This window comes from Salmo salar, chromosome ssa20, assembly GCF_905237065.1.
Source record: "Salmo salar chromosome ssa20, Ssal_v3.1, whole genome shotgun sequence".
In the NCBI taxonomy this organism is placed as follows: Eukaryota; Metazoa; Chordata; class Actinopteri; order Salmoniformes; family Salmonidae; genus Salmo; species Salmo salar.
The window spans coordinates 89252703-89275265 of NC_059461.1; the positions used below are offsets into that span (position 1 = coordinate 89252703).

General features: G+C 41.9%; 2 protein-coding genes across 5 annotated transcripts; one reads left to right on the forward strand and one right to left on the reverse strand.

Annotated features, from left to right (window-relative positions):
- Positions 1–1211: 1211 nt before the first annotated feature.
- On the reverse strand, positions 1212–12279 carry LOC106581528 (BTB/POZ domain-containing adapter for CUL3-mediated RhoA degradation protein 2). Of its 2 annotated transcripts, XM_014163638.2 has the most exons (8): positions 12104–12279; positions 10701–10867; positions 10574–10658; positions 10162–10350; positions 9725–9894; positions 4690–4826; positions 3935–4130; positions 1212–3801 (listed from the first exon to the last, which is right to left on the reverse strand). In XM_014163638.2, the coding sequence occupies exons 2-8, from the start codon at positions 10863–10865 to the stop codon at positions 3553–3555; spliced, it is 1191 nt and encodes a 396-aa protein (XP_014019113.1). In that variant the 5' UTR covers positions 10866–10867; positions 12104–12279; the 3' UTR covers positions 1212–3552. The 2 variants fall into 2 exon arrangements, with proteins under 2 accessions (XP_014019113.1, XP_014019111.1); XM_014163636.2 differs by having other exon boundaries at positions 10574–10867.
- Positions 12258–22524, forward strand: ift20 (intraflagellar transport 20 homolog (Chlamydomonas)). Of its 3 annotated transcripts, none has more exons than XM_014163643.2 (5): positions 12258–12382; positions 17645–17821; positions 18095–18180; positions 18472–18575; positions 21585–22524. In XM_014163643.2, the coding sequence occupies exons 2-5, from the start codon at positions 17695–17697 to the stop codon at positions 21664–21666; spliced, it is 399 nt and encodes a 132-aa protein (XP_014019118.1). In that variant the 5' UTR covers positions 12258–12382; positions 17645–17694; the 3' UTR covers positions 21667–22524. The 3 variants fall into 3 exon arrangements, with proteins under 3 accessions (XP_014019118.1, XP_014019119.1, XP_045560052.1); XM_014163644.2 differs by lacking the exon at positions 12258–12382 and adding an exon at positions 12563–12667; XM_045704096.1 differs by lacking the exon at positions 12258–12382 and having other exon boundaries at positions 17626–17821.
- Positions 22525–22563: the final 39 nt, after the last annotated feature.

Consider the following 22563-nt stretch of genomic DNA (forward strand, 5'->3'; position numbering starts at 1 on the left):
CTGTAACACACACACACACAATACTGTAACCAACACACACAATACTGTAACACACACACACACACACACAATACTGTAACACACACACACAATACTGTAACCAAGACAACACACACAATACTGTAACCAACACAACACACAATACTGTAACCAATACAACCGACACACAATACTGTAACCAAGACAACAGACACAATACTGTAACCAACACAACACACAATACTGTAACCAATACAACAGACACACAATACTGTAACCAAGACAACAGACACAATACTGTAACCAACACAACACACAATACTGTAACCAACACAACAGACACACAAATTCTCATTCTCTCATCTATTTTGGGCTCTATTCCTGTGAGTGTGACGCAATTATCACATTTGTAATTATATTGTCATGTAACATCGGCCAAAGTAAATAGCCCTGCTTGCATTTGTTCTTCATTCAGTTATTACAAACATTACCATTATTCTGATCTATGGCATAGGTTTGTCTGAGCCTATTTTCAGGCTAAGAATATCTTGAATGAGGATTATTTTGAGGGAAACGGCTTCCCGTTTTAGAAATGATGTCATCGCATGTCAGGCTGCAGTAGAAATAAATCATTGTGGTCATTAGCATCATGAGATATATATACACACACACACACACACACACACACACAGAATAACCTTTTTGACTGGGATCTTTTACTGTCATTATACCTCTAACTAGCGCCCCCAAGTGGCCTGTCAATGAACTACAGCTGTATGCCCAGAACCACACCCGTTGATTCCCTCCACTGGTTCCAGAACCACGCCCGTTGATTCCCTCCACTGGTTCCAGAACCACGCCCGTTGATTCCCTCCACAGGTTCCAGAACCACACCCGTTGCTTCCAGAACCACACCCGTTGATTCCCTCCACCGGTTCCAGAACCACGCCCGTTGCTTCCCTCCACTGGTTCCAGAACCACGCCCGTTGCTTCCCTCCACAGGTTCCAGTGGAATATGGACAGATGTAACGGTGTCAGATGGTATCAGATAAACTCACCCCACAGCTTGAAATGTTGTCAACAGTGCCATTGAATTGGATCATTTTTTGGTGGCGCAACTGGTTAGTACGTTCTCAAGCAGGGACGTCAACTGTGTTGATGAGGCAAAGCGTGCAAGATCAAGTACCTGCAATGATGTTGTGAGAAAGGAAGGAATACTGCTAAACAGTGTATCCTGTTACACAAACACTGGGTTATTTGAAACCTTTTTTTATTATGGAAAACCAAGTGAAAATAAAGGAATAAAGATTCAATTGCATTAAAACACGTTAGAGAGTGAGGCACTCCCTTAAAAGTGTGAAGAGGAAATGTCTTCAGTGAATACCTGATTAAAACTGTTAATAAGAATGACCTGCCATTCATTAACATGATCCCAGGGCTACTGCACAAAGCATTAACATGATCCCAGGGCTACTGCACAAAGCATTAACATGATCCCAGGGCTACTGCACAAAGCATTAACATGATCCCAGGGCTACTGCACAAAGCATTAACATGATCCCAGGGCTACTGCACTGGGCCGAAGTATCTTGCAATGAGATTAGCCATTTATAGACATCGTTGAATGTGTCCCTCAAGTTAATTTTCATGAAAAAGTCTTAGGCATGATTATATGTCAACATGTGATATGAGAAACTCTCAAAACTATAAATATAGACATAACAAAAAAACATTCACAGTCTTCCCTGTCTATTCACAGAAGGCCAAAGGCCTACGGTAGTTGATTTTGATTGCTTGTGATACATTTGCTGGTCCTTGAACTTGTCACAATTCCCCACCAAAAAAGTTTGATAGCTGTATAATAAATGTACATATAACCATCTATAAGTCTGATGGCTTCCTACACGGAGTACACCAAACATTAGGAACACCTTCCCAATATTGAGTTGCCCCCACCCCTTTATGTTCTCAGAATAGCCTCAATTTGTTGGAGTATGTACTCTACAAGGAGTCAAAAGCATTCCTCAGGGATGCTGGCCCAAATTGACTCCAATGTTTCCCATAGTTGTGTCAAGTTTGCTGGATGGGCCTGGTACCTACTACCATACCCCGTTCAAAGGCACTTAAATATTTTGTCTTGCCCATTCACCCTCTGAAAGGCACATATACACAATCCATGTCTCAATTGTCACAAGGTTTAAAAATCCATCTTTAACCGGTCTCCTCCCCTTCATCTACGCTGATTTGAAGTTGCAATTTTGATTGTATGAACACAGATTTGATTGTGTTGTGAAGAAGAGAGTTCTATATAAAATAAAGGCGAAATAGCATAAGCATCTCAACATTTTAAATCATGAGTTTTCCATCGACAAAGTCTGTCAGGCACCAGGGTGATGCAGTATGGCAGCCATTTTGTGCCCAAGGCCATTTTGGGGCCAACAACACCAGTGCTTCAGCGGTGGGTGTTGTGATTAAGTGAAGAGCCAGCGGGAGCCAGTTTCCTCCTCTGTGGTTAGATGGGACACATCCTTAAGGCGTCAGCATGCTACAGTTCGGCTGGCGCCTAGCCGTAGGCAAACAAGTGTGCTCACATACTCCCTTGAAAAATTTGAAAAAAAGTGGCAATAGTACTGTTTGTCCATATTGAGATGCCGTAGCCAGAATACACTTCCTCAAAATAGTCAGAATTCATCTGTGATAACTTATGAAATCTGTCACTCATTTTGATGTTTTGCAGAGATCTTAGTCGCGCAATTTTACATCTTACTAACTTATACACTACTTTTGAACAGAGCCTTATGGGTATAGGATGCGGAATAGGGTGCCTTTTGGGAGCCATCACTCACTCTCACCAAGGGCTGCAGTAACAGTAATTAGTGCAGATAGGTTTGATGAATCATTAAATACATTTTGAGGTTCTCACTGAGAGGTGACTGACAGGGAGATGAGGGTTCGAATGGTAGTGCACTACATAGGGCATCACTTGAGACGTATACTTAGTGTCCCAGCGGCCGGTCAGCAGGGAACCAGTTTCCTCCACTGTGGTTAGATAGGCTTCGTCAAAAACGGCACATTATTCTCTACATTCGACCAGAGCCCCATGGGCCCCCATTTCCAATATAGAGCCCTATGGGCCCCCATTTCCAATATAGAGCCCCATGGGCCCCCATTTCCAATATAGAGCCCTATGGGCCCCCATTTCCTATATAGAGCCCTATGGGCCCCCATTTCCAATAGAGCCCTATGGGCCACTATTTCCAATATAGAGCCCTATGGGCCCCCATTTCCAATAGAGCCCTATGGGCCACTATTTCCAATATAGAGCCCCATGGGCCGCCATTTCCTATATAGAGCCCTATGGGCCCCCATTTCCAATATAGAGCCCTATGGGCCCCTATTTCCTATATAGAGCCCCATAGGCCACTATTTCCTATATAGAGCCCTATGGGCCCCTATTTCCTATATAGAGCCCTATTTCCTATATAGAGCCTTATAGGCCCCTATTTCCTATATAGAGCCCGGGTCAAAAGTAGTACACCATATAGGGAATAGGGTGCAATTTGAGACGCATCCTTAGTGTCCCAGCGGCCAGTCGTCGTAGGTGCTGTACCTCTTGACGTGGATGCGGCGCACGCGCTCCCTAAGGTCCACCCCAGAGTGGGTGGGGCCTTCTTCCTCCTCGCTGTGGAAACCACAGTGGGTGTGACTGTGGGCGTGTCGACGGCGTGTGGCCTCCAATAGGGAGTCGTCAGGGACAGGAAGTGTCTCATAGAGCAAAGCGTTCAGGGTCTCCTCGTAGATCCTGGCCTCTGGGAACTCCACCTGGGACAGAGAGACGGACGGACAGGGTCAACATAAAGATTAGCTACAGTACAAAAGATGTTTGCCTGTGTGTGTGTGTGTGTGTGTGTGTGTGTGTGTGTGTGTGTGTGTGTGTGTAAAACCCCTAACCAACCTTGGTCTGTTTTTTCTCTGTGGCGTAAACTATGGATGTGCAGCAGACCTCTGCCAGCTTGCGTCCCTGTCCGTAGAACGACCAGCAACAGATCTCATCACCGATCACGTCCTTGATGAAGAGAACACGGCCGTTGTAGCTCAGAGACAGCTTGTCAAGCAGCTCAATATTCTTCAACAGGTTGTCGTCTGAGTTACTGTGGAGGAAATACAGCCCACGGGTCAACAGGTTGTCGTCTGAGTTACTGTGGAGGAATTACAGCCCACGGGTTAACAGGTTGTCGGAGTTACTGTGGAGGAATTACAGCCCACGGGTTAACAGGTTGTCGGAGTTACTGTGGAGGAATTACAGCCCACGGGTTAACAGGTTGTCGGAGTTACTGTGGAGGAATTACAGCCCACGGGTTAACAGGTTGTCGGAGTTACTGTGGAGGAATTACAGCCCACGGGTTAACAGGTTGTCCGAGTTACTGTGGAGGAATTACAGCCCACGGGTTAACAGGTTGTCGTCTGAGTTACTGTGGAGGAATTACAGCCCACGGGTTAACAGGTTGTCGGAGTTACTGTGGAGGAAATACAACCCATGGATCAGGAGGTACAGCATTCCATTGTCAACACAGAGTACATAACGAGTACTTGACATTAGAGGCCCTCACTAAGCACTTACCAACAGTCATGAACTATTATCGACTCTCCAAACAACAGAACAAGCATAGGGCTGCCATTTTGTAAGGCACTATACTTGTAGTAGCTCACCTAGTATAGGAGTACTTGTTGTTGCTTCTGTTGTACAGCAGCTTCACGACAGGCTTGGTGCAGGCCTGGATCAGTCTATCTTCCTCCTTGGCAGAGGTGACAACAGGGATTACACACAGAGACGGCTCCTTCTGGTCCTGTTAATCAAAACAGACACCACAGGCAGGCTGTTATAGTACATAAGAGAAAAAGTGGACCAGAACCAATCTAAACAATGTCTGGTTCCACTCTCATTATTACAAATAAATAAATGAATGAATAAATAAATAAATATATAAAATAATGACAATATATATATTTATACAAAAAATATTAAAAAAAAATCATAACAATAATTTTAAAAAAATAGTCGGTATCAGCTTTTTTTGGTAATCCAATAATCGGTATCGGTGTTGAAAAATCATAATCGGCGAGCTCTAGTCAGGACATATAGCAAGGATCAGGTAAACTCCATTTGAACAACTCAGTCAGGTCAGAAGGTGACTTTACTGATTGGCTCACGGAATTGGAACGGAGCACAAATGAACCCTCACGCCTGACATAGAAGAGTGAAAAGATTATGTTGAAACTTGTATTCACTAAACTCTACCACAAAACAATGTAAAAAAAAAAGTCTCTGAGGTTGAGTGACTCTTACAATGCTCTATCATTTCATTCTTAAAAGACTTACTCCAAGATGTATTAATAAAAGCCTTTAAGAAGTATATTCCAATCTGAAAATGATGGACTCATAAACCGTTTAGTGACATCTGCTATCTATCATAAACATTTAACATTTTAAAAAAGAGGACATGACATGAATGAAATATGAATTCAACGTGGTATTGATCGAAGACTCCTTAGCATAGATGTGGTAAAGAGGTCAATGGAATGCAGACCGTGGAGGATAGAAGAAGGACGTTAGGGTCAGTGGATATTGGAATAAAACCTACAGGTGAAGTCGGAAGTTCACATACACCTTAGCCAAACACATTTAAACTCAACTTAAACTTCACAATTCCTGACATTTAATCCTAGTAAAATTCCCTGTTTTGGGTTAGTTAGGATCACCACTTTATTTTAAGAATGTGAAATGTCAGAATAATAGTAGAGAATGATTTATTTCAGCTTTTATTTCTTTCATCACATTCTCAGTGGGTCAGAAGTTTACATTCACTCAATTAGTATTTGGTAGCATTGCCTTTAAATTGTTTTAACTTGGGTCAAACGTTTCGCGTAGGCTTCCACAAGCTTCCCACAATAAGTTGGGTGAATTTTGGCCCATTCCTCCTGACAGGGCTGAGTCAGGTTTGTAGGCCTCCTTGCACGCCCACACATTTTCTATAGGATTGAGGTCAGGGCTTTGTGATGGCCACTCCAATACCTTGACTGTGTTGTCCTTAAGCCATTTTGCCACAACTTTGGAAGTATGCTTGGGGTCATTGTCCATTTGGAAGACCCATTTGCGACCAAGCTTTAACTTCCTGACTGATGTCTTGAGATGTTGCTTCAATATATCCACATCATTTTTCTTCCTCATGAAGCCATCTATTTTGTGAAGTGCACCAGTTCCTCCTGCAGCAAAGCACCCCCACAACATGATGCTGCCAACCCGTGCTTCACGGTTGGGATGGTGTTCTTTGGCTTGCAAGCCTCCCCCTTTTTCCTCCAAACATAACGATGGTCATTACAGCCAAACAGTTCTATTTTTGTTTCATCAGACCAGAGGACATTTCTCCAAAAAGAACGATCTTTGTACCCATATGCAGTTGCAAACCATAGTCTGGCTTTTTTTATGGCGGTTTTGGAGCAATGGCTTCTTCCTTACTGAGTGGCCTTTCAGGTTATGTCGACATAGGACTTATTTTACTGTGGATATAGATACTTTTGTACCTGTTTCCTCCAGCATCTTCACAAGGTCTTTTGCTGTTGTTCTGGGATTGATTTGCACTTATCGCACCAAAGTACGTTCATCTCTAGGAGACAGAACGCGTCTCCTTCCTGAGCGGTATGACAGCTGCGTGGTCCCATGGTGTTTATACTTGCGTACTATTGTTCGTACAGATGAACGTGGTACCTTCAGGTGTTTGAAAATTGCTCCCAAGGATGAACCAGACTTGTGGAGGTCTACAATTTTTTTCTAAGGTCTTGGCTGATTTCTTTTGATTTTCCCATGCTGTCAAGCAAAGACGCACCGAGTTTTAAGGTAGGCCTTGAAATACATCCACAGGTACACCTCCAATTGATTAAAAATTATGTCAATCAGCCTATCAGAAGCTTCTAAAGCCATGACATAATTTTCTGGAATTTTCCAAGCTGTTTAAAGGCACAGTCAACTTAGTGTATGTAAACTTCTGACCCACTGGAATTGTGATACAGTGAATTATAAGTGAAATCATCTGTCTGTTAACAATTATTGGAAAAATGACTTGTGTCATGCACAAAGTAGATGTCCTAACCAACTTGCCAAAACTATAGTTTGTTAACAAGAAATTTGTGGAGTGGTTGAAAATGAGTTTTAATGACTCCAACATAAGTGCATGTAAACTTCCGACTTCAACTGTATATTCTATTGTACTGTATGAGTTAGGGTTGGTGGAATATAACCTATATTCTACTGGACTGTATGAGATAGGGTTAGTGGATAGTGGAATATAACCTATATTCTATTGGACTGTATGAGATAGGGTTAGTGGATAGTGGAATATAACCTATATTCTATTGGACTGTATGAGTTAGGGTTAGTGGATAGTGGAATATAATCTATATTCTATTGGACTGTATGAGTTAGGGTTAGTGGATAGTGGAATATAACCTATGTTCTATTGGACTGTATGAGATAGGGTTAGTGGATAGTGGAATATAACCTATATTCTATTGGACTGTATGAGATAGGGTTAGTGGATAATGGAATATAACCTATATTCTACTGGACTGTATGAGTTAGGGTTAGTGGATAGTGGAATATAACCTATATTCTATTGGACAGTATGAGATAGGGTTAGTGGATAGTGGAATATAACCTATATTCTATTGGACTGTATGAGATAGGGTTAGTGGATAGTGGAATATAACCTATATTCTACTGGACAGTATGAGATAGGGTTAGTGGATAGTGGAATATAACCTATAGATGTGGTAAAGAGGTCAATTGATCGCAGACCGTGGGGGATAGAAGGAGGAAATCTGATCTAACAAAGGGGATATTCGTCAAAAACGACATGATTGATGTATTGTAACAGGCCCACAATGTGGTAACTGAAGTCCAATTTTCAGGTTTATAAGAAGTGACTGATAAATGCTATTTCCTGTTCGTATAAGCTGGTAGCTTAGCTAGCATACAGAAATCAGTGGTGGTAGTCAACGTCGTTCTTAAATGTAATGCCTTTGATTGGTGACGATGACATGAAAATGTATTGGGGTTGGCATCCATACAAACATTACCTATCGATTTATACCTCAACATTGTGTATTTCTCCCACGCGTCTCCATAGCTTTTCCATCGTTTTGGTTGGGTTCGATTGATCTCTTTACCGCATGTATCATTGCCCACTGTCACCATGGAGACAGCAGAACCTCCCAGTAGAACCTAGGGCTAGTCCAAATACTGAATGCCATGCATTCCAATGAACATCTATCACACTGACACAGCCTGCGTCCTAGCGGGCAGCAGGTAGCCTAGCAGTTAAGAGTATTGGGCCAGTAACCAACAGGTCGCTGGTTCGAATCCCCCGAGCCAACAAGGCACTGTTCTGCCCTTGAGCAGTTAAACTCCCAACAACAACTGCTCCCTGGGCACTAATGATGTGGATGTTGATTAAGGCAGCCCCCGCACATCACATTTCGGTTAAATGCATTCAGTTGTGCAACTGTCTAGGTATCCCCTTTCCAATAGTGTTCACTAGGGGCCCAGGTAAAAAGTAGTACACGACATAGGGAATAGAGTACCATTTGAGACTCAGGCACATTATACCCACTGCCACTATGGTTGTAACAGTCATGGAATTTTGGATGAAGGTGATTGGCCAGCCAAATTACTGCGGTTCTCGTAATAGATATATACATATTATACATTTTTTTGAGACGCACATTTTCTCCTCCTCTGCACCTGACTGCATGTGCTGCCATAGAAATATATTGAATAGAACAAGTGTCCCCATTCAAGTCAATGATGGCATGATGGGTGGACATTGCAAGTGTACTGATAGGAGCAAAGCAGGAAGTAAAAGATGTGCTAAAATATGTGCAGTGATTTGTTGATTCAACTCAACTGACATTACAAAAAACACATTCCATTGCATGAGTCACATCAGTTAACATCATGTCAATGAACATTCTATATTACCATGGAAATGATTGCATCACAATATCCAGCAGCCATTACGAGTGTACCCATGAGTTAACCAGTCAAATTGCCTGGGTTAGAGATTCCATTCCCGTTCTATTCATTCTATGTGTGTTGCTGCTGCATGTTTTTTTTTTGGGGGGTTGCCTAGGCAACCAAAGACTTGTTTACTTATTTCAACAAGGAGTAACAAAGTTTCATCACGGTCTTCAGTCAGATGTTCAGTCAACAAACAAACAGCTTCTTTTTTTTTCTCTTTATGACGGTTATTTTTATCCATAATCGTCGGTTTTAACGGTAATTGTGACAGCCCTAACTGGCACAGATGGTAAACAAACAGTATTGTTGTCCTACAGCCACTAACACAGTAGACACCCTGGTCCAAAGTAAGTCAAATATCACAACATGAGGAAGCAATCTGTGGAGGGTAAGTCGTGTTCAAGTCGGCATGGCCAAGACAACAACAAACACGCATTACAACACAGTAGAGTATGTTGCCTTCATGCACAGATCTAGGATCTAGTAAAGCTGTAGGTTGGATCAGTAGTGAGGGCAACACACTCCAACAACACAGCCTGCATTCCAAATGGCACTCTATTCCCCTATGTAGTGCATTGCTTTCATCCAGAATCCTACGGCCCTTGTCAAAAGTAGTGCACTATATAGGGAATATGGTTCCATTTGGGACACACTTCTCTCTGTGTCACTGACCTGCAGGCCTCCCTGGCACAGCTCCACCAGACCTTGGATGAGATAATACTTGGCCTCTGCCAGCAGCTCTAGAGCCCCCTGCCTGCCAGGGGGCAAGGAGACCGCTTCCTCCCGCAGGTACGTCAGGATGGAGCCAAAGTGCTTCCCACTGCGATCTATCAGGATCCAGCCTGGACAGGACCAGGCAATGCAAGTGAAAGGCAACGGTCAATTCCAATCAGATTTTTAGAGTAACGTAGTTCTGTGTATCTTTTTGATGATATGCCTGCCATAGGGCCTGTACATCTAAATGGGATTTGTAATCATTGCTGATGATTGTTGCTTTAGCCATCTGCTCCATTCCGAAGTCTGTATTAGTCTAAGTAGAGTTTCATCTATGTTTCTGATCCATAAGAGTGACTGTGAGACTTTCTGGAAGTCTCCAAAGTCCTTCTCACCTTCTCTGTCAATGAAGACCTCCTTCCTGCCACTGAACATGGCCTTCAGCATGGAGTCCTGCCTGGTGAGCACCTGCAGCGTGGTGTAGAACAGGGTCCCCCCTACGTTTAGACGCACATACTTGTTACCCAGGCCCAACGCTGCTCTGTAGCTGCACGTCTTGGACTTGGGACACGCCATCTGGGAGGCTGTGGAGGGTAAGAATATAATATAACTTTATTGTCTATTCAAGGATGAAAATGTTTCTTTGGCATCACCATATAAGCATTTAAAATATTGTTTTTAATGTGTATGATGTGAAAGTGTATGCAGTCAGCCTAGCACACTGTCTAGCTTACATAAACACAGAGGATATTGGCACATTCATTCATAACTGACCGCTGCCCTGATTGCCCACTGTTCTATGTATACCTTCATGGGAAGGTCTAATGGCCTGGGAGCCAGTGGACGTGACCTGGGAGCCAGTGGAGATGGCCTGGGAGCCAGTGGAGATGGCCTGGGAGCCAGTGGAGATGGCCTGGGAGCCTGTGGACGTGACCTGGGTCTGGAGGCATAGCCGGTGCAGCGGGAGCTGGCAGCTGTCCCCGGACATGTCCCTCTGAAGGTAGATGACCACCCTGCAGATGGAGGTCCTGATGTCCCCCGCCGTGGTGACAGCCACTGGGGGGGGCCGCCACAGCCTTTCACTGGACAGGCAGATCATACCTGGTGGAGGGGAGGCAATAGAAAAGCACAGCAAAAACCTCAATCCTCTGCCCTGTGCTGAGATGACAGACTAACAAGGTGACAGTTGGGACAATGTCCCTCTGAAAGGAATGAAATCTGAAACCTTGATTTATAGTCATTGACTGAAATTAGAGGGGAGTTGCTCTGGCCAATGCGGTCATACTTAAAACACCAGTAGTCGAGAACATTGTGAACACAATGGAGAGAGGAAGCCACCCACCCAATCAGTATCTCCCTCTCCAGTTCACCTAGCATGGAATTTAGCTGGGCCCAAAACACTGTGTGTGTGTGTGTGTGTGTGTATTTCAAATCAAATCTGATTTGTCACATACACATGTTTAGCAGATGTTATTGTAGGTGTAGTGAAATGCTTGTGTTACTAGCTCCAACAGTGCAGTAATATCTAACAATTCACAACAATACACACAGATCTAAAAGTAAAATAATGGAATTAAGAAATATTATAAATATTAGGATGAGCAAGGTCAGAGTGGCATAGACTAAGATACAGTAGAATAGAATACAGTATACACACATGAGATGAGTAAAACAAAAATATGTAAACATTATTAAAGTGACAAGTGTTCCATTATTAAAGTGGCGAGTGATTTGACCTTAAATAAAGGTTACATTTCAAGTCTAAGTATATGGGGCAGCAGCCTCTAAGGTGCAGGGTTAAGTAACAGGGTGGAAGCTGCCTAGTTGATGGCTTATCTGGTAGAATGTCCCCAAAAACGTTGCATAGCAGAGGAAGACAGTCTGTCTCTGGGGAACTTTGATTCAGATGGGTGCAGTAGTGTAATTCCAACCAGCAGAGGAAGTTATGTCTTGTGATATCAAACCATTCCACATATGTCCTAATATGTAGTACAATTTGTGACAAGTAAATTAGGCCTAAAACGTCTGTACATATAATTATGAGATAACGTTAACTAACTAGCAACGTGCCACATAGGGTTGAGTCGCAAACTGTAGTTCAGCTAGAGCTATATACTAGTTAACTAGTAGTGTTGGCTTGCTAGCTAACTAACTAACGTTACTAGTACTGGCTACCGTATTGTTGTTAGCCAGCTATAATATGTCAAGTACAAATTCAAGAACATTGAGACAAACTTGAATGAAGTAGTCCTAGTGTATAATAACTAGATAACGTTTCAAACCAACCTTGCCACCCAGGCAAAAACTAGCTAGCTAGCTAACTTTCTAGACACTCACCCACGCCGTCTTTCTCTTGGGATAATTAGTTTGTTGAACAGGTGTTCGTTAGTACATTAAAAGCTATGTTATGTACGCCACCTACAATTGTCAATATTTACAAGGCAACGACGATAAATAACTTTCCCGACTACATACAAGTTTCCTACTACAACTCCCATCCACCTCCCTCCCGGAAGGTACATCCCATGGCCAACACAACCGTTTCCATCGCAGCCGGTCCCCTGTGGATTATGCCACATAATCACAACATTGATATCAAATTCAAATACATTTAAGGTAAGTGAAAGACTGACTTGAAGAGTTGTCTACAAGTGAGAATAATGATTTGACTTTTTTTGTTTTTTTGCACAGCTTGTAACCAGTAGCTCACGATGAAATACCTAGTCGGCTAGCTAAAACAGTTAGCTAATGCTACCTAGCTAGCCCTGCTACTGGCCGTTGCTAGCCTCTTGCCTTCCTCTATTATCCAGTTAGCCCATAACATGACAGTCCGATGAGGGCATCAGGACAAGCTGTGATAAAGCTAATTAGCTTGCTGTATATATATAGATAGGAGGCTTGGTAAGTAACGTTTGCGAATTATTATATATATATTTTTAAATATATATCTGTGTAAGTAGTTAGTGAGAGCCCTTCTGGTTGTAAATTATAGGTAACGTTAGCTAGTTATAGAGTACGTTGCCAAAGAAGCAGCTGGCTAGCGCAGATTAAAGGTTATTGCATATAACTAATTATATCAGATAGCTAGTTAGTGATTAGTCAAAGGTCACAGAATCAAATTGTGTGTTTTGTTTATTTTTTTTTAGTGTGAACAATATTTTCCTAACTAACGTTATCCCTGTCTGTCACAATACAGTTTACTAATGTAGCAACAACGGTCGTTGTAAAAGTTGTTTTAATAATTCTAATAAATGTAACAGTTGGACAATGGATGAAGATACTCAACTTTTTGAAGATATTACATTAAATTCAAAAATAAAATGGGAGTTATATTGGAAAGACACCAAGAGATGACATATTTACACACTATTCATATTTACATATTCTTATATATACACACTGAACAGTTAAATTAGATCTATAGAAAGAGGAGAGGCGCTGTGATACATGTTTTTGTATCTGTTTTTTAAACCTCAATGTGCTATTTGGCTGAGTAACCAGTGGTGGCAGTATACTATGGGATCAATATCATTCATATGTATTGTGAACAAACACACAACATTCATTTTGTATTCGTGTATCATGATCTGTACAAAGAAGTACCAATCCACAAATCTAAATCACTATCCACAAAGGGGCAGCAGGTAGCCTAGTGGTTAGATTGTTGGTCTAGTAACCGAAAAGGTTGCTAGATCGAATCCTGAGCTGACAAGGTAAAAATCTGTCATTCTACCCCTGAACAAGGCAGTTAACCCACTGTTCCTAGGCCGTCACTGTAAATAAGAATTTGTTCTTAACTGACTTGCCTAGTTAAATAAAAATGTAAATCACTATCCACAGATGCAATTCACTATCACAAACATTTGTATTTGTAAATTGATATATTGCTTTGTAAGTTTTTTTATGGCTGCAGTTATGCGGGTAATTTCCAAGGGCCTTAAGTAAAATGACTGCCATAAAGATTTGCACATAGGAGAGTTATGCACAAACATGACAGATATGGCAAACCTGCAACTCCATATTTGGCTTGGGTCACCTGATAAAGTTCTCACGTGTAATCTTTATTTAACTAGGCAAGTCAGTTTAGAACAAATTCTTATTGACAATGACAGCCTACTAATCAATCGAATGTATTTATAAAGACCTTTTTACATCAGCTGATATCTCAAAGTGCTGTACAGAAACCCAGCCTAAAACCCCAAACAGCAAGCAATGCAGATGTAGAAGCACGGTGGCTAGGAAAAACTCCCTAGAAAGGCCAAAACATAGGAAGAAACCTAGAGAGGAACCAGGCTATGAGGGGTGGCCAGTCCTCTTCTGGCTGTGCCGGGTGGAGATTATAACAGAACATGGCCAAGATGTTCAAATGTTCATAGATGACCAGCAGGGTCAGACAATCATAATCAGTGGTTGTAGAGGGTGCAACAGGTCAGCACCTCAGGAGTAAATGTCAGTTGGCTTTTCATAGCTGATCATTGAGAGTATCTCTACAGCTCCTGCTGTCTCTAGAGAGTTGAAAACAGCAGGTCTGGGACAGGTAGCACGTCCGGTGAACAGAACTACCCCAGCCAAACCCTAACCCGGAGGACGCTGGGCCAATTGTGCGCCACCCTATGGGACTCCCGAACACGGCCAGTTATGATACAGCCTGGAAACGAACCAGGGTCTGTAGTGACGCCTCTAGCACTGAGATGCAGTGCCTTAAACCGCTGAGCCACTCGGGAGCCCACACCGCTTGCTTTACGTGTGTGAGTGTTGCAAAATAATTGTACACATACATTATTCAATCATTGCATCCAAACTGTTCGCGCACGTCAATAAGCGTCTGCGTAGCCAGGCGCTAAAATCTTGATGCGCTGCAAGGGTGTTTATATCCCAGGACAAATTTAGCTAGCAACAGCAAACAAGCTAGCTAAATTACCAGGAATGTTTAATGTTTTTCGACATGTCCCCAAGTTATTATAGTTAGTTCAGAGTTTTTTTGATATTTCAACCTGTGTGTCCTGATCACGTCAAGTGTGGTTGGACAAAATCAACATGCGCGCGATACCTTGTGAGTTAGCGCACCGTCTGACACTTACAGTACCAGTCAAAAGTTTGGACACACCTACTCATTCCAGGGTTTATTTTTACTACTTTCTATATTGTATAATAATAGTGAAGACATCAAAACTATTAAATAACACACATGGAATCATATAGTAACCAAAAAAAGTGTTAAACAAATCAAAATATATTTTATATTTGAGATTCTTCAAAGTAGCCACCCTTTGCCTTGATGACAGCTTTGCACACTCTTGGCATTCTCTCAACCAGCTTCATGAGGTAGTCACCTGGAATGCATTTCACATAACATTTTATTGGTCACATACATGTGTTTAGCAGATGTTATTGCGGGTGTAGCGAAATGCTTGTGCTTCTAGTTCTGACAGTGCAGTAATATCTAACAAGTAATATCTAATAATTTCACAACATATACACACAAATCTAAGTAAAGGAATGGAATTAAGAATATATAAATATACGGACGAGCAATGTCAGAGCGGCATAGACTAAGATATAGTATAGAATGCAGTATATACATAAGAGATGAGTAATGCAAGATATGTAAACATTATTAAAGTGGTCAATGATTTGAGTCAGTATGTTGGCAGCAGCCACTCAATGTTAGTGATGGCTGTTTAACAGTCTGATGGCCTTGAGATACAAGCTGTTTTTCAGTCTCTCAGTCCCAGCTTTGATGCACCTGTACTGACCTCGCCTTCTGGATGATAATGAGGTGAACAGGCAGTGGCTCGGGTGGTTGTTGTCCTTGATGTTTTTCAATTAACAGGTGTGCCTTGTTAAGTTAATTTGTGGAATTTCTTTCCCTTAATGCGTTTGAGCCAATCAGTTATGTTGTGACAAGGTAGGGTTGGTATACAGAAGATAGCCCTATTTGGTAAAAGACCAAGTCCATATTATGGCAAGAACAGCTCAAATAAGCAAAGAGAAATGACAGTCCATCATTACATTAAGATATGAAGGTCAGTCAATCTGGAAAATGTCAAGAACTTTGAACGTTCCATCAAGCGCTATGATGAAACTGGCTCTCATGAGGACCGCCACAGGAAAGGAAGTTACCTCTGCTGCAGAGGATAAGTTCATTAGAGTTACCAGCCTCAGAAATTGCAGCCCAAATAAATGCTTCACAGAGTTCAAGTAACAGACACATCTCAACATCAACTATTCAGAGGAGACTGTGTGAATCAGGCCTTCATGGTCGAATTGCTACAAAGAAACCACTACTAAAGGGCACCGATAAGAAGAAGAGACTTGCTTGGGCCAAGAAACACGAGCAATGGACATTAGCCCAGTGGAAATCTGTTCTTTGGTCCGATGATTCCAAATTTGAGATTTTTGCTTCCAACCGCCGTGTCTTTGTGAGATGCAGAGTAGGTTAATGTATGATCTCTGCATGTGTGGTTCCCACCATGAAGCATGGAGGAGGTGTGATGTTGTGGGGGTGCTTTTGCTGGTGACACTGTCAGTGATTTTATTTAGAATTCCAGGCACACTTAACCAGCATGGCTACCACAGCATTCTGCAGTGATACGCCATCCCATCTGGTTTGCGCTTAGTGGGACTATCATTTGTTTTTCAACAGGACAATGTTCCCAACACACCTCCAGGCTGTGTAAGGGCTATTTGACCAAGAAGGAGAGTCAATGCTGCATCAGATGACCTGGCTTCCACAATCACCCGACCTCAACCCAATTGATGTTTGGGATGAATTGGACCGCAGAGTGAAGGAAAAGGAGCCAACAAGTGCTCAGCATATGTGGGAACTCCTCCAAGACTGTTGGAAAAGCATTCCAGGTGAAGCTGGTTGAGAGAATGCCAAGAGTGTGCAAAGCTGTCATCAAGGCAAAGGGTGGCTACTTTGAAGAATCTAAAATATATTTTGATTTGTCCACCCTTTTGACTGGTATTGTACATGCTGTCTAGAACGGGCGCGCGTGCGTCTGCATGTTGATTTTTGTCCATCCACACCAGACGCAATCAGGACACGCAGGTTGAAATATCAAAACAAACATTCATGCCAATTTAGCTAGCTAGCTTGCTGTTGTTAGCTAATTTATCCTGGGATGTCAACATTAGGTTGTTATTTTACCTGAAGTGCAGAAGGTCTTCTATGCTGACGATTAATCCACAGTAAACCGAATTTGTTTCTAGTTATCTCTCCTCCTTCAGTCTTCTTCTTTGGACTTTATATGGCAGTTGGCAACCAACTTTAAGGTACATTACCACCACCAACTGGACTGGAGTGTGAACCTCCAGTTCATCTTTCATATATACTCCTAAAAACCAATGAGGACGTCACGCGAGCGGTTTGGTCAGCATGTTAGCGTTCTTTATAGAATCAACGGAAAGACAATATATTCCATTTCACCCATTCCCAGGGTGTGTTTGACAGGTCATTAGAAACATTTCTGCGGTTGTAATATTAACTGGGGGGGAAAACGACAGGCACAAGCAAGAGTGTTAAAGAGCCGCAGGGGTAAAATGAAAGCAATCGATACTGCGAGATTTAAGTGCCAAGTGGATTTTAGCACTCCTCACACAGGAAATGGATGGCTGAAAAAAAAATTAAAAACAGACCCTCAGGTAGGCGGGGCATGCCCGTTGCTATACTAATGTGACAGACCTGACTAAAAATGTATACAAGTCCACAAGTTGTCTTTCACCTATTCCTCCCTTTTAGATCAAATGCAGATGAGAGATGAGGAAAGGAAGCCACTTTAGACTGTTGAGATGCTGGATAAATAAAGGTTAAATAATATATATTTTTTTTTATAGCATCCATATATCTCATGGTATTAATGCTGTGTTTTACAGCCCCCCTTCCCCCATCTATAACCCAGCTCTTGGAGACAGGTTTTGTGGCCATGGCGAAAGACCCGTTGGCTGAAGCTGGTCTTCATTTTGATGAGCTCAACAAGCTGCGGATTCTGGAACCAGAAGTGGACCAGAAGACCACCGAGCTCAAGGAGGAGTGTGAAGACTTTGTTGACAGTAAGAGCATTCCATTTAGCGTCTGTTCTGTGTCCCAAATGGCAGCATATTCCCTATATAATGGGCCCTGGGCAAAATGATTGCACTATATAAGGGAATAGTGTGCCATTTGGACTGTACCATTGGTTTTAAGTTTCATGACTTGCATAGAATATTGTGGAGATGTCCACTCGCACATGTTCTTATTGTTAAAACTGTGTTCTTCAAATGTTGTTGACACCTAATTTACCAAATGGTGTTTTACTAACTTTCATGCATTCCTTCAATACATAGAAATCAGCCAGTTTCAGAAGATAGTGGGTGGTCTCATTGAGCTGGTGGATGAATTGGCAAAAGAGGCAGAGACAGAAAAGATGAAGGTAAGGGTTGTGAGTTTCTTAGTCCATCTTTACAGGGCTCAGACACACACACAGATGCCATACTTTTTGTTCACTCATTCAAAGTCAATTGTTTTCAACGTGTCAGTTAGATCAACGTGACCGCTGGCTCTACTATCTGCAAGCAATTTCAGGTTGAAAACAAAACGGTGTACTTTGACTGCTAGCTAGCTAGGTCACTGAGTACACTTGCTGCACTTTTCTGTGGGAATGACTGAGGGCTTCTTATCTGGGTGAACAACATGCTGCTGCACTGCCTCCTCCTCCTCCCAGGCTATTGGAGCCAGGAACCTGTTGAAGTCTGTGGCCAAGCAGAGGGAGGCCCAGCAACAGCAGCTCCAGGCCCTGATAGCAGAGAAGAAGATGCAGCTGGAGAGGTAAGAAGACTTGTAGCCTGTTCCCAGATCTGATCTCGCTAGCCTGGTCCCAGATCTGATCTCCCTAGCCTGGTCCCAGATCTGTTTGTGCTTTTGCCCAATCCATTGTCAAGCCAAACATGTTTGGGAGGACAATTCCATAAGGAGTTGGCAAGAGCGCAGAAACAGACTGGCACCCAGGCTATATTAAAGAGACTAGAAACAGACTGGTACCCAGGCTATATTAAAGAGACCAGAAACAGACTGGTACCCAGGCTATATTAAAGAGACCAGAAACAGACTGGCACCCAGGCTATATTAAAGAGACCAGAAACAGACTGGTACCCAGGCTATATTAAAGAGACCAGAAACAGACTGGTACCCAGGCTATATTAAAGAGACTAGAAACAGACTGGTACCCAGGCTATATTAAAGAGACTAGAAACAGACTGGTACCCAGGCTATATTAGACTAGAAACAGACTGGTACCCAGGCTATATTAGACTAGAAACAGACTGGTACCCAGGCTATATTAAAGAGATCAGAAACAGACTGGCACCCAGGCTATATTAAAGAGACCAGAAACAGACTGGTACCCAGGCTATATTAAAGAGACCAGAAACAGACTGGTACCCAGGCTATATTAAAGAGACTAGAAACAGACTGGCACCCAGGCTATATTAAAGAGACCAGAAACAGACTGGTACCCAGGCTATATTAAAGAGACCAGAAACAGACTGGTACCCAGGCTATATTAAAGAGACTAGAAACAGACTGGTACCCAGGCTATATTAAAGAGACTAGAAACAGACTGGTACCCAGGCTATATTAGACTAGAAACAGACTGGTACCCAGGCTATATTAAAGAGACCAGAAACAGACTGGTACCCAGGCTATATTAAAGAGACCAGAAACAGACTGGTACCCAGGCTATATTAAAGAGACTAGAAACAGACTGGTACCCAGGCTATATTAAAGAGACTAGAAACAGACTGGTACCCAGGCTATATTAAAGAGACCAGAAACAGACTGGTACCCAGGCTATATTAAAGAGACTAGAAACAGACTGGTACCCAGGCTATATTAAAGAGACCAGAAACAGACTGGTACCCAGGCTATATTAAAGAGACTAGAAACAGACTGGTACCCAGGCTATATTAAAGAGATCAGAAACAGACTGGTACCCAGGCTATATTAAAGAGACTAGAAACAGACTGGTACCCAGGCTATATTAAAGAGACTAGAAACAGACTGGTACCCAGGCTATATTAAAGAGACTAGAAACAGACTGGTACCCAGGCTATATTAAAGAGACCAGAAACAGACTGGTACCCAGGCTATATTAAAGAGACTAGAAACAGACTGGTACCCAGGCTATATTAAAGAGACTAGAAACAGACTGGCACCCAGGCTATATTAAAGAGACCAGAAACAGACTGGCACCCAGGCTATATTAAAGAGACTAGAAACAGACTGGTACCCAGGCTATATTAAAGAGACTAGAAACAGACTGGTACCCAGGCTATATTAAAGAGACCAGAAACAGACTGGTACCCAGGCTATATTAAATAGACCAGAAACAGACTGGTACCCAGGCTATATTAAAGAGACCTGATACAGACTGGTACCCAGGCTATATTAAAGAGACCAGAAACAGACTGGTACCCAGGCTATATTAAAGAGACTAGAAACAGACTGGTACCCAGGCTATATTAAAGAGACTAGAAACAGACTGGCACCCAGGCTATATTAAAGAGACTAGAAACAGACTGGTACCCAGGCTATATTAAAGAGACCAGAAACAGACTGGCACCCAGGCTATATTAAAGAGACTAGAAACAGACTGGTACCCAGGCTATATTAAAGAGACTAGAAACAGACTGGTACCCAGGCTATATTAGACTAGAAACAGACTGGTACCCAGGCTATATTAAAGAGACTAGAAACAGACTGGTACCCAGGCTATATTAAAGAGACTAGAAACAGACTGGCACCCAGGCTATATTAAAGAGACCAGAAACAGACTGGTACCCAGGCTATATTAAAGAGACCAGAAACAGACTGGTACCCAGGCTATATTAAAGAGACCAGAAACAGACTGGTACCCAGGCTATATTAAAGAGACTAGAAACAGACTGGTACCCAGGCTATATTAAAGAGACTAGAAACAGACTGGTACCCAGGCTATATTAAAGAGACTAGAAACAGACTGGTACCCAGGCTATATTAAAGAGACTAGAAACAGACTGGTACCCAGGCTATATTAAAGAGACTAGAAACAGACTGGTACCCAGGCTATATTAAAGAGACCAGAAACAGACTGGTACCCAGGCTATATTAATAAGAGACTAGAAACAGACTGGTACCCAGGCTATATTAAAGAGACTAGAAACAGACTGGTACCCAGGCTATATTAATAAGAGACCAGAAACAGACTGGTACCCAGGCTATATTAAAGAGACCAGAAACAGACTGGCACCCAGGCTATATTAAAGAGAGACTAGAAACAGACTGGTACCCAGGCTATATTAATAAGAGACCAGAAACAGACTGGTACCCAGGCTATATTAAAGAGACCAGAAACAGACTGGCACCCAGGCTATATTAAAGAGACCAGAAACAGACTGGTACCCAGGCTATATTAAAGAGACTAGAAACAGACTGGTACCCAGGCTATATTAAAGAGACCAGAAACAGACTGGTACCCAGGCTATATTAAAGAGACTAGAAACAGACTGGTACCCAGCCTAAGACTAGTTTATTTTTTTATTTATTTTTTTAATCTTGTTCTGAGGACAGCTGATTGGTAAAATGTGCTTCGAGGGCAGAAATGAACGTGATTTGTAAAATGTATTAAGCAAGAAATGTACGACTGAGGTCATGTCTCTTTGTGAAATCAATAACGATGTGGAAATCTATTTAGTTTGTGTCTCATTCTCAGTGGTTGACCTTAAAGTCAGTTATTTTGTTATTTAGTCAGTTAATTACTGTGGTTTAATTAAGTTTGTCTTTGTTTGTAATCTATTCCAGGTATCGCATTGAGTACGAAGCTCTCTCCAAAGTGGAGGCGGAGCAGAATGAGTTTATTGAACAGTTCATTCTGCAGAAATAAGGCCCGAAGTCTGTGTGTGTGTTAGTGACCACGTTTCCAGGGTGCCTGTATTGTTTTCTATGGGTGATATCCACTACACTATGGGTTCATGGGAATCGCTCATCTGAACACAACAACCTCTCTTACACTTCACAAGCAATCCAAAACTGCTCCAGCTAAAACACAAGTTTGGCCCAGACACTAACAGACAGACTACATGCAAAGTTAGAAGAAACTGTATAACACCATCAAAGTGACAATCATCCTCCCCAAGTTATCTATTTTTAGCATTTAAGTGTTGAAATGCTTGAATATAGTTCAAACCTGAGGCTCTATAGGTGTCATGCCTTTCACAACACTACAGTATGTCAGTCAACCAAATGGGGGAAGAAAGCTATTTATATATGAAGGAATTTATTTATACTATTTAATACTGAATAATTACTCTGTATAGATAGTTTTATTACCTTTTCTACAAGTGGGAAAACAAAGTACAGTATGTGCATGTTACTGTAAATAATTTCATGATTTTGAAAAAAATATAATTGTATTTTTGCTGTGTGTTTGCGCCGCCCCCCATTTGTATGTTAATTCTGTTTACATCTAAGGTATGAATATGTTCACGGTTTTATAATTTCACCTTTGTCTGTGGTACTACACCAAAACATCCTCAGGTGGCTTATTGGAATTTCAGGCCAGTGTATAAAAAATAAATGTAAAGTACATTTCAAAGGTATATTATTAATTTTATGTTTACAGTATATATCAAGACATTAGAAAATATCATCCTCTGCATTCATCTTATCCATGTTTAAAAGTTAGTGGACCAACCTTCATCAAAAGATGAGATATACTTGAATAAAAAGGATTTGCACATTTTGATTCTCTTAGTGTCAATATTCTTGACTATTGCTAATC

Coding starts and splice junctions, on each gene's coding strand:
- LOC106581528 (XM_014163636.2), bottom strand. CDS start 10,865: ATGATCTGCCTGTCCAGTGAAAGGCTGTGGCGGCCCCCCCCAGTGGCT. Junction 10,351..10,573: donor CATTAGACCTTCCCATGAAG/GTATACATAGAA, acceptor TACCCTCCACAG/CCTCCCAGATGGCGTGTCCC. Junction 4,827..9,724: donor TGTGCCAGGGAGGCCTGCAG/GTCAGTGACACA, acceptor TTTGATTAACAG/GACCAGAAGGAGCCGTCTCT.
- ift20 (XM_045704096.1), top strand. CDS start 17,629: ATGCTGTGTTTTACAGCCCCCCTTCCCCCATCTATAACCCAGCTCTTG. Junction 17,822..18,094: donor GTGTGAAGACTTTGTTGACA/GTAAGAGCATTC, acceptor TTCAATACATAG/AAATCAGCCAGTTTCAGAAG. Junction 18,576..21,584: donor AAGAAGATGCAGCTGGAGAG/GTAAGAAGACTT, acceptor AATCTATTCCAG/GTATCGCATTGAGTACGAAG.